The 16,808-nt window shown below is 42.5% G+C and overlaps 2 protein-coding genes across 2 annotated transcripts in view; one reads left to right on the forward strand and one right to left on the reverse strand.

Moving 5' to 3' along the window:
- Positions 1-7,257, forward strand: part of exoc2 (exocyst complex component 2) — a 20,877-nt gene extending 13,620 nt beyond the window's left edge. The window contains exons 19-28 of the mRNA XM_062556264.1: positions 373-432; positions 800-861; positions 987-1,053; positions 1,802-1,918; positions 2,199-2,340; positions 3,015-3,070; positions 4,733-4,855; positions 5,108-5,169; positions 5,305-5,364; positions 6,820-7,257. Of these exons, the coding sequence (XP_062412248.1) occupies positions 373-432; positions 800-861; positions 987-1,053; positions 1,802-1,918; positions 2,199-2,340; positions 3,015-3,070; positions 4,733-4,855; positions 5,108-5,169; positions 5,305-5,364; positions 6,820-6,913 (843 nt within the window). The 3' untranslated portion in view covers positions 6,914-7,257. The remainder of the gene's footprint in view (positions 1-372; positions 433-799; positions 862-986; positions 1,054-1,801; positions 1,919-2,198; positions 2,341-3,014; positions 3,071-4,732; positions 4,856-5,107; positions 5,170-5,304; positions 5,365-6,819) is intronic.
- Positions 7,258-7,496: 239 nt separating this feature from the next.
- irf4b (interferon regulatory factor 4b) lies at positions 7,497-12,027 on the reverse strand. Its single transcript, XM_062555909.1, has 9 exons — positions 11,858-12,027; positions 11,437-11,625; positions 11,149-11,335; positions 10,849-10,934; positions 10,589-10,706; positions 10,238-10,342; positions 9,768-10,088; positions 8,661-8,770; positions 7,497-8,414 (listed from the first exon to the last, which is right to left on the reverse strand). Exons 2-9 carry the CDS (start codon positions 11,623-11,625, stop codon positions 8,223-8,225), a joined length of 1,308 nt encoding a protein of 435 aa, XP_062411893.1. The 5' UTR covers positions 11,858-12,027; the 3' UTR covers positions 7,497-8,222.
- Between the last annotated feature and the right edge of the window lie 4,781 nt (positions 12,028-16,808).

Genomic DNA, 16,808 nt, shown 5'->3' on the forward strand with positions numbered 1-16,808 from the left:
GCACCGACAGTACTCGATGACCGCGAGAAGCGGATATCTATGTGAAAAGCCTCTGGATGTCAAATGATTTTACGAGAAAAGTGCTAGGTAAGTCTCTTTATACTGAAAACAAACCAGCTAGATGTTGTGATCCTGATGTAAGATTAATAACATTTGGTTAGATGGTATTAGATAAGCAGTTTTTGCAGTGTACGCTTACAGCAAAAAAAACAATAAACTTGTCAGACTGAGACTGCCTGTGGTTGGAACACAATGATGTTGATGGCAGTTGTTAATTCTGGGAATATTGTCTGATGCACTTGTGTGACTGCAGCGAGTGATTCTAATATAAGTGTCTGAATTGTATTAATATGTATTTGTGTTTCTACTCAGATCCTACAACTGGAACCAATTCAGGACCAAGCATCCGAGCAGTTTGTGCGAATCATGAAGGTACAGTTGTGTGTGTGCATGTGTGTGGGTGAGTGTGAGTGTGAGTGAGTGACTGACAGAGAGATCTTGTGATTGTGTGTTTGTATAGCCTGGCTAGCACCTACCACTTCTCAAATTAGACGTGGTCTAGCAAGCAGACGTTAATTTTCTTGTATTTGAAAAAATGCCTAGATCATCATAGCTCACCATAGCTCACCATCGTCTTGCTTCCCCCCCTGTTCCGTAATTGGTCCCCTATCTCAGGCTAAAATTAGGGCGGTAGTTTCCAGACTGCCTTTGCAGCGTGAATGAAATCACAGCGCAAGGCAGGATGGAAACACCCAGGCTAGTGTTTGTATGCATGTCAACTATTTTTGTTGCTTTTTAGGTCTTCATATCTTGTTTGGAAGAGCTGAGCACTAAGACTGACGGAGACTTAGAAACATCCCAGTGAGTTGCCTATGTGTGCACACACACACACACACCTGTGTGTTAATTCTGCCTGTGATCAGTGCATATGTCCATGTAGTGTGTTTGTATTTATTCTGCGTTCATTCCCGTTTGTCTGTGGTCAGTATTTCCTCAGAATTGAGCTCCCCAGATCTCTTCAGCAACACCTATGAGGACTTCAAGCCCACTCAGGTAGGTTCCTGTGTGCGGTTCTATGGGGCTCGGAGGATAAAGATGAAAGTCATTTTAATCCACAGCATGCACAACAAATAGTCTTCCACGCTGCAGAGGTGGCAAACAATGACAAACAGGTGGCAGTGCTAACATTTACAGGAATATGACTGACAGTGACTTTAAATGACAGTTTGTCATCTGTCTTTTTTTCATAGAAATTGGTGTGACTTTCATAATTCAGTTCGTGAGAATTTACTTGTTTGCGTGCCTACCAGGGATGGAGATAAGTTCCAGCCACCAGCAAAATGCGGGTGAAATGAAAAGCGAAAAAATGAAAGTGGCTGATAGATTTCCGATTCAGAGTAATAATTGAATATTGAGTGGCTGGTGGTGAATTTGACCAAAAATTGGTCAAACCAGTTGGTAGAATCTTGGTGGTAGGTGGGTTCAGTTCCCAGCTTCCACCGTTGTGCCCTGAAGCTGTTCCAGGGGCAATGTAGTCCCTTGCGATAGAATTGACATATGTCACTTTGGATGAAATGAATAGATGTTAATAAAGATAAATTGTGGCCGTACCAGTACACATTTTCAAAATGTAATTCACTCCCCTGGTGCTTACCCCATTGTATGAAGTTAGCAAACTGTTGCTAAAATGCAAACTAGAGCCCAGGGTGTTCAATGGTCTAATTTGGTCATTTGTAATCTGTAAATGGTCTGTATATGAGTCTACATTAGAAAAAAGTGTGTGTGTGTGTGTGTTTTCCAGGAGCAGCGGTTACTCATCATCCTCAGCAACTGTCATTATTTGGAGAAGCACACCTTCCTGAACCTGGCTCAGCACTTGGACACACAGGGCTTCACTGGCACAGAGAAGATCCTACGCGTAAGAGCACTCAATCACAGCACACACACACACACACACACACACACACACACACACACACACACACACACACACACACACACACACACACACACACACACACACACACACAGACACACACACACACACACACACACACACACATACACACACATACACACACACACACACACTCTCTTTCAGGGACTCTTAAAGAGCATACCTTGATCTGCGTGTGTCTGTGTGTGTGTGTGTGTGTGTGTGTGTGTGTGTGTGTGTGTGTGTGTGTGTGTGTGTGTAGGCGAGTATGGAAGCGGTGCGGGAGCTGGATTGTGGTGTGTTTGAGAGCTACCTTGAAATGAAAGCCGATCCCATCGTTGGATCATTAGAACCTGGGATCTACGCAGGATACTTTGACTGGAAGGATTGCCTACTGCCAACAGGTACACACACACACACACACACACACACACACACACACACACACACCTGCTGGATAGGCTTGTATGTCTGTAGATATAGGTGCAGATGTGTGCAAATGTGTGTGGTATGACGTCAATGATTTAGATAGAAAGATAAAAATACACAGCTGTCAGACTCTTCACTTTTTGCTAATCAGATAGCATAGAGTGGCTGCCTCCTCAGTGTATCGCCGCAGCCTGACTCATTTTCCAACTCGACGGTTCCCACTCCTACAACACTTTACCGCTGTTGACCTCTGTCTCTTGCTTTGTCTGGGCCTCTCTCTTTCTTTCTCTTTCTCTCTCTCTCTCTCTTTCCCTCTCTCTCTCTCTCCCTCTCTCTCTCTTTCTCACTCATGATGCTGTTTTGTCTTCACACATTAGGGTGTGAACAGTCTTCTGGTTTTTACTTTGTCATTCATTAGGTGTCAAGTGAGTGTGTGTGAGTGTGTGTGAGTGTGTGTGAGTGCGTGTGAGTGCGTGTGAGTGCGTGTGTGTGCGTGTGTGTGCGTGTGTGTGTGTGTGTGTGTGTGTGTGTGTGTGTGTGTGTGTGTGTGCGTGTGTGCGCACGTGTGTGTTCTTGCATATATGTGTTTTTCTGTGTGTGTGTGTGTGTGCATGCCTGATCTTCCTTGTGTATTTTTTCCCCCCTTTAGGTGTGAGGAGTTATCTCAAGGAGGCCCTGGTAAACATCATCACTGTTCATGCAGAGGTTAGAAACATTTGCACTTGCACATAATAACACACACTTTACATAAGTTCATTATCCTTTCAGTCTAAGCAGGATTTGCCAATAGAGTAGGTATATGTAAGGGGTGATGTATTGTTTGTCGGTCATAATCGGAAATAAGTCTGGACGGGGCAAACAGTACCCTGACACAAAGGGGAAGGGTCTTGGTTCATCCTGAGGGGACTTAATTTCCGATAATAACTCATGGACAATACATTATAGGCTCACTGCTTATTATACCCCTGCTTATCTTGTTAGGGCGAGTTGTAGCACAGGTCTCAGCACCGTACCGCATTTGGGTCCTTGATTCCGGCCTGTGGTCATGTCCCGATCCCACCCTGTCTCTCTCCACTGTCCTATCGATATAAAGGCAAAGAGCCCACAAAATGTACACCAGGGTTAGTCCATTGGCGTAACGTAACACTAAGTTATCTATCTCTCTATGAATAACAACAACGTCTGTTGGTCATTCGCATTCCATTGGCGTAACGTAACACTACTGTAAGTAACGTAACACTAAGTTATCTATCTCTCTATGAATAACAACAACATCTGTTGGTCATTCGCATATCTTTCAAACCGTTTGTCCGATTGTTTTGGAACTTGGCAGGTGTCTCGCTAGGGGCACGAGTATGTGCAGTTTGACGTTGTTTGGATTAGCGATGCAAAAGATACATCGGTTGAAGAAGCACACATTGGCTCTCTCCACTCTACTGTATCCACTCCCCCTCTCACACAGCACTTCAGGCTCGCATATCTGTTGCACCGGATTTAGAGGTAGAGTTCATGAACACGGTAGCATTAGGGGGTTTTCGACTTGATGTAGCCGCCTGCGGCCATCTCATCACGACCGCATAACGTGATTATTTCTGAGATTCTGATACATTTTCAAACTGGAATTGTGCATACTGTACGTCATGGTTGAAAAGGTTATCAGAATCTCAGGAATAATCACGTTATGCAGTTATCATGAGATGGCGGCAGGCGGCTACATCAAGTCGAATACCCCTATCGTTGTGTTACTACCACGTTACTACATATTGACTTCCTGGTCATTGTTTGTCTCTGAGAAGCAAGCTATCCAATTGCTCTCCAGGCCCAACAGCTTTTTTAGTCCAAAAACGTTTGCCAACGCTGCCAGCCGGTTTTCATCTCTGTTTTACTGAGGGTAAAAAATTGCATAATTCTAACAGAGTTAGAATTTAACGTAAGAGTTAACGCAGCTGTGCAGCTAGATATAATCAAGGCAACCATTCAGGCCCCCGCAAAAATAGGATTTTGTTAGGTTAAGGGAGGAAGTGAGTGGTGAAGTGACGACAATTTCCTTATCGGCTAATCTGAAAAAATTAAATAGTTTAAAAGCTAGCGGCTCTGGGAGCAGTTGGACCCAGAAAAAGTTTAATCTGCATATTCTTGCATCATGACTTGATCATGACGAATAATATTGGGTTCACCTCTGCCATTTCAACAGCATTTTATGTGGTTAGTTTTGCAAGTTAGTCATGTTTCATCACAAGAATTTGTGTCTGTGTGTGTTGAGAAAAGCTGCCTCTTTCTTCTTCTCTCTCCACCCCCTTCTTTCTCTCCCTCTCTCTCCACCCCCTTCTCTCTCCCTCTCCCTCTCTCTCTCTCTCGTTCTCACAGGTATTCTCCATCTCTAAGGACCTTGTCCCTCGTGTTCTGTCTCGTATTATTGAAGCGGTTGCTGAAGAGATGAGTCGTCTCATGCAGTGTGTGTCATCCTTTAGCAAAAACGGAGCACTTCAGGTACACATAAGCAAGCAAACACACACACACACACACACACACACACACACACACACACACACACACATGTTCAAGGCACATGCAAGCATACACACTCAAAACCACACACACACACACACACACACACACACACACACACACACATACATATACATACATACATACATAAACAGTCCTCTGTCTTAAAAGAAGTCTAGGTTGTTTGGTAATATTTCTTTTCCTCCCCTCTCTGTGTTTTGTGTTGTAATGTAGGCTCGGTTGGAGATTTGTTCATTGAGTGATGCTGTATCTGTTTATTTAACATCTGAAAGTCGGTAAGTTTCAACTAATGTTGCAGAAGCACCACACTTTGTTGATATATTTAATTTCTATATGTTTTTAACACTAATGAATAGTTTATGGTTGCGAATGTGTGGTGAACTTGTTTTTTTGTTTGTTTGTTTTTAAAGTGGCAGCTTTAAACAGGCACTGGAGTCTCTCCCTCAACTGCACAGCGGAGCTGACAAAAAGTAAACCATTGCAGACACACACACACACACACACACACACACACACACACACAATCACACACACACACACACACACACACACACACACACACACACACACACACGGCTATCTATCTGGCTTCCTCTCCATCTATCAGTCACATGGTTGGAGCCAGGGCTGTAATGCATGTTAAACAAACGTAAACGCTGTTCAGGCACCTCCTGTGTCTCTGAGATGGCATCCATGCTCCTTTGCCCCCCCCCCCCCCCCCCCCCCCCCCCTTATATGCACGTCCCATTTAGTGGCCCCACTAGGAGTTGCTCTGCATCATTGCCAGCTCATGTGTTGGAGGCTCTTTGACTGCTTCATAGTTCCATCCCCCACGTTGATCCATCTTCCCTATTATTCATGGTTATTTATTAGTATTTTTCTTTCTTTCATTCTTTGTTTCAGTTTTACAATGTGAACCTCATAAACCGTTTACTGTATCTCTCTTTCATTTGGTATTTCGTCTTCCCATGCTCTCTTTGAGGTGATCAAAGGGTAAGAAAGTGCTGCACACTCAGGCTTTACTTCACTTTACTCTACTTTACTACGTTACGTTTCGGCCTATAAGGCCTTTTGCCAGGTTCCGTAGTCAAGTAGAGACCCATCATATGGAGCCTGTGTGTGCTTTACTTTCTTACCTTGTAAATGTGTTGCCAATGGCTAACACCTTGCTAAAAAAAATCAGTTGTCGTACGTTGCTAATACCTTACACTCTTTGAGGTGATTGTCATAATCCATAGACTAACTGGGCTATATCTATGTATTTTCATATTCTTTCCTACTTTCTTTATTGTGGTACTGTAGGTTTACATTCATACTCTTTGTGGATTTGTGGACATTTTACACTTATGAACTTCAATTGTTTGACTTCAGTTTCTTCCATAGTTCACACATAAAAAAAGGGTTATTGGGGTAGTACTGTATATAGAAGCATACAGGCTTTAAGGAACCCCTAGAGGTTCCTTTGAGGAATCCTCCAAAATGGTATAAAGAGCCATTTGGGGGTTCCATACTGTATATGCAGCTTATGTCAGCACTCTAGGAACTGTTTAATGCCAATCAGAACTAGTACTGTATAAGAAGTTAGGACAATAACTTCTAATGGTATCGATGTTCTGAATGTCTAATCCAGTAGCCATGTTGTGATCCATCTTGCCTCCATCCTCATAGTTTACCCACCTCTTTTTTTACCACTACACCTCTGGTCGAGTGGTGTAGATCTCGATAGAGTCAACAGAACCGTTTTAGCAAGTTCTTTAGATGCCTAGTTTGGCCAGGTGAATCCAAATCCAAAACGAAAGTACGGATGTAAGCCAGTCAGTCCATGAATGTTCATGAATTTAGAGATCAAACACTCACAGACACCTTTTTTTCTTTCTCTCAACCTCTGTTCATTCTCTCTCTCTCTCTCTCTCTCTCTTTTTCAGACTGCTGGAGGAGTTGTTGAATAAGTTCAAAAGCAGTATGCATCTGCAGCTCAGCTGTTTCCAGCTGGCCTCCTCTCATCCTGTGAAGAGATGAACGCACGCACATACACACACGCATATGCACACAGGCACACACACACACACACAAGCACATACACACGCATATGCACACAGGGACACACACAAGCACATACACACACACACACACACACACACCACATGCAAACACACACACTCACACTACAGACACACACAGACACACTACAGACCTTTTGCACCTGTGCCTCATATATGCACACCTGTTCTAATACACAGAACATGTTAATCATGCGCTTCTCAGTGATTAACCACTACTGCTCATAAACTCTCACTTGTAAACGTAACCACACTGTCCTTTAAATGTCAGTCTGTTTGTCACATAAAAGTGCCACAAAGTCATCTTTCTGAGGATTCCTTTTTTTATTACGGTAAATTGTGTGTGTGTGTGTGTGGGGGCTGAATGACACATTAGTTGTCACTGGAGTTTTCCTTCCCCAGTGATGTCATGTGTTCATGTGTGTTTTTGTGTGTGAGTGTTTATGTGTGGTATCTCTCTCTGTGTGTGTGTGTGTGTGTGTGTGTGTGTGTGTGTGTGTGTTCATGCAGCCCCCCCCCCCCCCCCCAGCAATCTTTGAACCAAACTTCCTGCTCGCAAAACATCTAACCACACTTACCACACGCGCCTCGTCACACACTAGACAGTAAGCACACAAACACACATGTACAGACACTCAGTGGCTTTAGTATGTAGCCTACATGAAGACAACACTCACTCATACAGACCAATGAAATAACCAGTTTAACATATCAGTATGAAACAGCATATCATATCAATAACAATGGCAATGTGAATTCAAGTCAGTTCACCTTCATGATACATGTACAAGAATACACATACACAGCATCTACAAATGAACATACACAAATCTCTAATGGAACTGTACATTGCTTAGGAGGATCGCCGGACTAATAAAACACTTAAGTTGCGGTTTGGGGTTCATATAGGAATAAAGGGTTAGTGGTGTCATGAAGGACAAATATTCAGCTTATTTTGAATCTGGATCTACCCGTACTCTTGCTTACAGTAATGTATCTTAAACATGTACGACTGACAAACACTAACATTCTTTGGGTTGACATGTCCCCACACACCTTGCCTCTCCTTATAATACACACTTCATGGAATTATTGCTAAGGACATTGACTCAGTACTTTATCTTCTGAGTTTCAGGAGCTCAAACGGAACTGCACACACAGACACACACATATACATTCATGTCTCTCTAACATATACAAAGCCTTGCAGCTCCATTTTCAAAACACACACACTCCCACACAGGGTGGTGGGGATGGGGGGGGGGGTGTCACTCTGGTATGGAGCTTCCATGTGGATGGGTGGCAATTCTGGCATAGTCCTGTGAGCTTGGTGGAGAGAGCTCATTTTGTGTGTGTGCAAGGCTGTGAGTGTGTGTGTGTGAGTGAAAGTCGTGGCTCCTGAGGTAGTTTCCTCCAGACTGACTGAGGTAGAAGAGCTGTCTGGCAAAGAGAGGCTCCACCTGAAACACACACACACGCACACGCCATAAGGTTTGACACTTGCAAAAACATCTCACAGTCCCTTAGTGTGCAAGTAAGATGAAAGAAATGACTAAAGTCTGAGATGGTGTGTGTGTGTGTGTGTGTGTGTGTGTGTGTGTGTGTGTGTGTGTGTGTGTGTGTGTGTGTGTGTGTGTGTGTGTGTGTGTGTGTGTGTGTGTGTGTGTGTGTGTGTGTGTGTGTGTGTGTGTGTGTGTGTGTGGTACCTGGACTGTCAGAGTCCTCCTCTGTATTTCAGGATCAATGTCGTCTCCAAAGGACAAGAGAACTTGGAGACGAGGCAGAGGATGAGGAGGCAGAGAGAAACTCTGCAGCTCTGAGAGGGAGGGAGGGAGAATAGAAGTCATTATGCATATAATACTTATGGAATTGGTTTACTGGTTATTATTATTATTGGTTACTAATGGCTAATTGCCCTGTATGCCGAAATGTTCAATGCTAAAATTGACTTTCAACACTGACACTGAGTGATTCATTACCTCAGTGATTCATTTCTTATAACTCTCTAGCTGACTCAATGTGTATGCCACACATGCACACTTCTTACCAACCATGTGTAAGAACAGAACAGAAAAGGAGCAAAGTGCACTCTACACACACACACACACACACACACACACACACACATACACAGACAAACTGAAACACACACATACCGGTACACAGACAAACTAAAACACCCTGGCTATGGCGATTTGATAGACAGTACAGTCTTAAAACAAACGTGTTCAAAACAACACAAACTGTGTTGTCCCTATCTGGACACAGAGATGTTTTAAAAACAACTCACATTCACCTATTAAGAGGGTAGCAACAACATGAAGTGAAAGAAGACAAGAGTTGGATGGGAAGAGTGTGAGGGGCTAAAAAGAGGGAAAGTGCCCGGGGTGGTTCTTATTCACACTCTCAGTCTCCACTTCCCTCTTTCTCCTTCCCTATCTGACCCTCTCTCTCTCTGCTTGTCTTTTACTTCTTCTTCTACTCCCTCATTCTTGTGGAAAGTCCACTCACATGGTTATGCAAATGAGCCTAATGAGAACTCAGGGGGTAGGCGCTTTTGGCGAGAAGAAAAAAGATCATACGGTCATGAGTCAGTATGAGACTAAGCTCTACCAGGGTCTTAACTAATCTGTGTGTGCTTGCATCTTGAGTGTGTGTGTGTGTGTGTGTGTGTGTGTGTGTGTGTGAGTGTGTGAGTGACAGAGAGAGAAAGAGAGAGTGTGTCTGTGTGTGTGTGCGTGTGTGCGTGTGTGTGTGTGTGTGTGTGTGTGTGTGTGCTGCATGTGTGTATGTGTGTGTGTGTGTGTGTGTACCTGTGAGTAAGGTGTGCAAGTCCATTAGTTTGTTGGCCTGATCTCTCTCCAGTTTGTTAAGTTTTTCTCTGTAAGGTGCGTGGCCTCCTTCCCAGAAGACTTTGCCAGAGCCAAAGGTGCGGGCATACAGCCCGCCAGACCCCACCCATAGGTGGACACCGCCTTCAAGTCCCGCCTTCTGTGGGAGAGGCACCTCCTCTGGGCCACTGGTTGGCTGGAAAGCATGTCCGTGTGGCGTTAGGACACATCCTTCGGGTCTCAGCACAGTCACTTCTGAAACCAGGGCCCCGCCATAGAACACGCACACCAACAGTCGCTGGTCTGGAGCACAGACATGCACACAGATTAGTAGCTGACAGAAACCTCCAACTTGTGTACGTGTCTGCACGTTTGTGTGCGTGTGTGTGTGTGTGTGTGTGTGCACGCATGTGTGTGTGTGTGTGTGTGTGTGTGCACGCACGCATGAGTACCTGATATGCCCTCTGCTGTTCTGAAGCCAGGTTGGGGAAAGCCAAAGGGTGTGGCAGGAACCTCAGAGGGATTGCAGCTGAAGAACGAACCACTGATCTGGTAACCTGCACACACACACACACACACACACACACACACACACACGCACACATTGCAAAGACAAAATAAAGCAAATCAAACAAAATGTTTTTTGTTTTTTTTCAGTGAACATATTTCAAAAATGATTCAGAAATTAAAACATGTATTGCTTTTAAAGGCAGTCTTTGCACACAGAACCCCTCCACAGTGTAAGGCCCAATGCAGGTCTATCATCTAGTCAAATGCACATCACACACACACATCAGCCTCACCGTTTTCCCAGGCCATGTGTGTAGGGCTGTAGGGGCTGTTGGCGTAGTCTGAGTGGGGGGGCTCGTCACCCTGGTAGCCCCTCCATCCATACTCTGGGGTGGACAAGTAGTTACACACCTGCAACAGACCAGAAGCACGAGATCCTATTACAATCCGTCATAATAATTTGCACAGAGATCAAGCATATCACAGTGTGTGTGTGTGTGTGTGTGTGTGTGAGTGACGGGCGACGGTATGTGTTTATAAGACGGTAGTTCACCTGATTCTGAGGGGGAGGGTATGTGGAGTGCAGTTGATAATGCGGGGATGTTAAATGAGCCGCTGTTTCCACTAAAGGCCTGGAACCTGAGAGAGTCATGCAGTAGGTGTAGAGTCTACTAAGTCATATTTTCTTATGCATATAATTCTTTGCCATATTTTCTTATGCATATAATTATTTATATTAATTAATCATATCATATAATAATACAAATACTAATAAATACATTCTAATAATGATTCATTGTGCGTCAATCAATACCCAAAAGAGAAAATAAAGCAAAAGATGTATAACGCTTACCTTTCTTCGCATCCTCAGGTATGACCCGGTAAACTTTATATGGATCGGAGATGTCTAACTGGCTGCGCTCTACGATCTCCTCGAAATCGGTACTCTTGTTGAGCGCGCAACGGAGGCGCGTCTTCCACGTGGGTGGGTCCGGTTTGTCAATGCCTTCCCGGTACTTGCCCTTGAAAAGAGCCCAGGCCTGTGGTACCCGAGCGCAAAAAGTACAGGTCAGGTATTGTTTGTAAACCTTCAAACTCTGCGTCTTAATGAGTGTGGACATTTTGTCATTATTTCCTCTACCTTAAAGAGTGCAGCATCTTCATCTCGATTGTAGTCTTGCTTGCCCGCGTGCTTCCAGGGGATGCGGAAGATGCTCTTTTCATCATTCTCCCATACGAGCCCTGGGTATTTGCTTGTATCCACCTGTTCGATCAACCACTGACGGAGTTTTCCGTTACCGGACGACATTCGCTCCCCATCTATGTTCATCTGACACATGGCAAGGACTTCAGTTCACAGACATGTAAAGCCATATCAAACCAAAGTCAACTGAGGGAATTACTGTAGGCAAAATACGGGTCTCACGAGGGCTACATGCGTTTTGTATGCTACTGCCCAAATTAGGCTATATCGAGCTATAAAACCATCACACCCTGACATTTGTGTATTGCTATATCCCAATCAAAAGGACCGCAAAATTAATGCGCGGCACATTTCTTACCTCTGAAACTGTAAACCGCTGGAGTTTTGGAATCAATCACTTACACACAAACACACATGCGAACTCTCCCTGTTTCGATATCTTTCGTTTTGCTCCCACTCTATTTCGCTCTCAATCCTGTTTTATTTCTCATTCAGCCAACAGTCTCTTTCAATCAATCAACTCACCTCGCATTCTGTCAGACTAAATAACTTTCCCTGGGATGGGCGGGGCGTCACCGGAACACACGCTGAAACTTTTTGAAGAGGAGCATGCCACAGTGGAGCTAGAGCGTCCCGTAAACAGTAGGGGAAGCCCTGTGAGTGCAAGTGTCATACAGCCCACGCGCAGAAGCGGAAAGTGGAGCGTGTGTTTGTTATTTATAAGAAAAGAGGGTCGTTCTTTTAAATCGATCATGTTGTTGTTGTTATCAGTGGATCAAAATATAGTGGTGGATAAAAATAAATACATCAAAGACCACACAAGTGTAGATCTGTGAGCAGTAACCAAGAGGACCGCGGTGAAGCAAATCCCTCTCTAGTTACTTCTGCCAAGATAGAGTGTAATTTGTTTGTGGCAGCTTATGTTCAAAAGGCTCAGAATGTCTCTTGAATACTTTGTAGCCTGCTATGCCTCAGTTTTCATATGTTAGAGAATACACAAATAAAGATGTTCACTGTTTTATGCTTCATACTGTCGTCTATCTGTCCGATGTCGTTGGTTATGATGTCCTGTTAGCAACATATATATTATATTATATATTAAAATATAATAGGCTAACAAATAGCCTATGGGCTACCCATAAACCCATAATAATAATAATAATAATAATATAACGTAGTGGTGTGAGGTTAATATTTAACTGAATATCTATAAATTGAACTATTAAAATGATGTATGTCTTGATTCATTCGGGCAATTGCATTATGGTTATTTTTGGCAAGAGCATTTCTATGTTGATTATAGGCCTATTCATATTTGTCTAATGCAAACATGCTAATCAGCTTTATGTTTATGCCTCCTGTTTTTTTGTACATAAATGCAAGTACTTGATTAAAAAAATACACCAACACAACAAAAACAATCAAAATAACACAGTAAACAACACAGGTTTATGTAATTAACAAGTTTCTTTTATTTTCGAATAGTTTACTATTTAATAGACATAATATGCAAATGTTTCTTGTTTTTTCAATGAAAAAAAATAATAACACTCTCCACTAGGTAACTGAAATTATGTTACCTGTTTCCTGCTGTCGTCCTCCTAGGATCACTGAATGGAAAAGTAGTGCTACTGTCTTTTCACAAGTCAAGAAGTCATTCAATGTGCTTTACATAAATACAAGAAAAACAGGAATAGCTAATGAAAGCAGAAGGGCAATAGTCACAGAAAAGTTTAAAAATTAAAGAATAAAAAAATAAATGCAAAACACACAAGGTCATATAGTACACTACATAAAGCACAAAAAGAGCAATAGTTTAAAAGTGCTTAAAAAGTAATAACACATCAAAATAACAACATAGAATGATTATACAAGCACCTAGTGAACAGCAGCGCTCTATGAAGATTCTTGAAGTAGTCCCAAACTTTGTACACAGACATATATTTCCTCTCCAGGCCAAAATGATTTATAGAGTTTCAGAAAAACCCAGAGCTGTAACTCTCGTGCCGTATTAAGAACAAGCCGTTACACTCTGACTATGCCCAATCTGTCTATTCTGTTAGAATGACAGGACAACTACTTTGCAGAATCCCCCTTTGCCCAACTAAGGACAGCAATAGTATTGCATGGAAACAAGGGTACTCCCCCCAAAGAGGGCTCTGTGAACTGGGTAGTGAGGATCTTACCACAAACTGCATTCAGACATGTTATACTGTATACAGTAGGTTGCCTTTCACAGACAATCATAAACAGTACACAATCACATTCAGGATGTGACACACAAACACATAACCCATGGTTCAGAAAAGATTAAAACGTTTAGCTGAAAGACTTTCTCAGATTCAAAAATGTGTAACTCAAGCATTAAAGGGATATTCCGCCATTTTTGGAAATACGCTCATTTTCCACCTCCCCTCGAGCAAAACAATCGATATTTACCTTGTTCCCGTTCATCCAGCCATTCTGTGAGTCTGGCGATACAACTTTTAGCTTCAGCCTAGCATAGATCACTGAATCGGATTAGACCATTAGCTTCTCGCCTGCTAGCTTCATGTTTAAAAGTGACTAATATTTCTGGTAATTTTCCCATTTAAAACGTGTCTCCTCTCAAGTTAGAAAGTGCAATAAGACCAACTGAAAATGAAACCTGGCGTTTTTCTAGGCTGATTTGACATGGAACTACACTCTCATCTGGCGTAATAATCAAGGCAACTTGCAAACGTACCATAGGCGCAGTGATATCGTACGCAGCATCTGAAAATAGTCTCCATAGACATCAAGCAGTAGTAGTGCCAGTAGCTGCAAGTTGCCTTGATTATTACGCCAGATGAGAATGTAGTTCCATGTCAAATCAGCCTAGAAAAACGGCAGGGTTCATTTTCAGTTGGTCTTATTGCACTTTCTAACTTGAGAGGACACACGTTTTAAATGGGAAAATTACCAGAAATATTAGTCACTTTTAAACATGAAGCTAGCAGGCGAGAAGCTAATGGTCTAATCCGATTCAATGATCTATGCTAGGCTGAAGCTAAAAGTTGTATCGCCAGACTCACAGAATGGCTGGATGAACGGGAACAAGGTAAATATCGATTGTTTTGCTCGAGGGAGGGTGGAAAATGAGCGTATTTCCACAAATGGCGGAATATCCCTTTAATATTTAGATTGAAATATACTCCCAGTGTCTTCAGTGATCTACAATGAAATCTAAATTAGTTGCTAATCAAAATCATCGAACTTGACCCATTGGTAACTGAGGTAGGTAGGCCTACTTTTTGTAGGTCATGGTGGCAATTTGAAAGATTTGAAAGATAACAATATGTCCTTGACCTTAACACTATGACCTTGACTTTGAATGGCTTCAGTAGAATTGGAGATAAGAGTTAAGATTAACACCACAAAAACATAAATCTTGCCAGCAGAATCAATTAATTACCTAACATGGAACCATTTTAGGATTTTCAACCAAAAATGACCTTGAAGTTGACCTTCCTTGACAATGTCATCTTGATCTTGTCATTAGCCTCATCAGTCACCACAAGCAGTCAGCATATGAGGAAAGCTATACTTTGATAGCAAAATCGTTAACATTGACCCATTAGTTGCTGATATGCTTTTCGTTTTTGGCGGATGCAGGCGGTGGCAACCTCTGCAATTTTACTGTATATTTAATTTCAATCACCAAAATGAATGTTAATCTTAGGATAGCAAAAGTGTAAAAGCCTCAATAGCTTACTATCAAAAAGTAGTTTGGCTAGATTTCCCTTTGACTAACCTTCTTAAAATAAATTTAAGCCTAAGCCTATTTTGACTCTCACATGACATATGTCAGTGTTGATTTCCCATTGGAAAGGCAAATTCAAAATGAGATCTCTCATTTGTCCTAGACAACTGAGCTTAATTTGACATCAACAGGGAAATAACCCCTCTTGTCTCAGTGTAATTTAAGTTCTAGAAATAGCCTACTTCTGTTTATTGTTTCTCCAAAGGCTTTTTTATGAGAAACAGGTGAGATCTCAATAAGAGCTGATCTATTTCCTGTGAGATAAACAAAAGGCATTTTCCTCTGGTGGAATTGTCCCTCAAAGGCACCCAGATTTTGCAGCCATTGTTTCGTATAGTACATTCCTGTACATTGTTAGTAAACCCTAACAACACTGGGCATGTAACAGAAGCATCCCATTCACACAGCGTCTACAGCAACAATCAGCATCCACTATAATGGAACTAGCTACACCAGACATGATAGTGTAGAGGACCAGTCTTCTAAAACTATGTTTACATTATGCATACGGAGCTCTACAGTTGCAGACTCGATGTAGCCTCCCTATAACACAGGATTCAAACAGCCATTAAGGTGCCACTGTGGATATTGAGAACTGACTGTGGGTGAACAAATTCAACTCTGAGCATCACATGATGAGGAATACAGTATATTGAGCATTATGTGTTTTCAATTAATAATGAATTGATTGATTTAAGTCACAATGACCAAATGCTACCTTTTGAGGTACATTGCTCAAGACACACACACACACACACACACACACCACAACTGCACCTGACAGCTGATGATGGCCTCCTGTTCTGACTGAACAAATCCCTGGAGACCTTAACATTACTCAGCATCTCTCTCACACACACACACACACACACACACACACACACACACACACACACAAAGGCTGGATGGTGGCATTCAGCTGACTCATTAATGAAAGGTCCGAATAGCGTTCACAACATTGTACGCACCTTCAACCGAAACTTTAGTACGGATGTAAGTCGGCAAGGTTAACTGGAAATGGTTAGGGTTACAGTTAAGCCACTGCTCGACATCTGCTGAGGTGACAACCAGAGGATCTGCCAATGGTTTATGGATCAACGCGCATACATACACACACACACACATACAAGCACGCACACACACCAGCACGCAAACACACACACACACACACACACACACACACACATACACACATCTTGCCTTTTGTGTGTACCCAGGGTCGGTAATGGCTCTCCTGCAGCACAACCTGCGCTACCAGTGGCCTGAATGCCTGACCAAACATCATCATCTTGAATTTCCCCTTGGGGATCAATAAAGTATCTATCTATCTATCTATCTATCTATCTATCTATCTATCTATCTATCTATCAACAGAGCAGAACACCAGTTATCAAGTAATGTACTAAACTATATGCACACATATGAGTGATTTCTGTGCTCATACAGGCATGAACAAAAGTGTGTTACTTTAGCTAACACACACAAGGGAAATATATAAAACTAAGAAGAGAGAGCATGCATGACTGAT

Source organism: Sardina pilchardus, chromosome 15 (genome assembly GCF_963854185.1).
Source record: "Sardina pilchardus chromosome 15, fSarPil1.1, whole genome shotgun sequence".
Taxonomy (NCBI): domain Eukaryota; kingdom Metazoa; phylum Chordata; class Actinopteri; order Clupeiformes; family Clupeidae; genus Sardina; species Sardina pilchardus.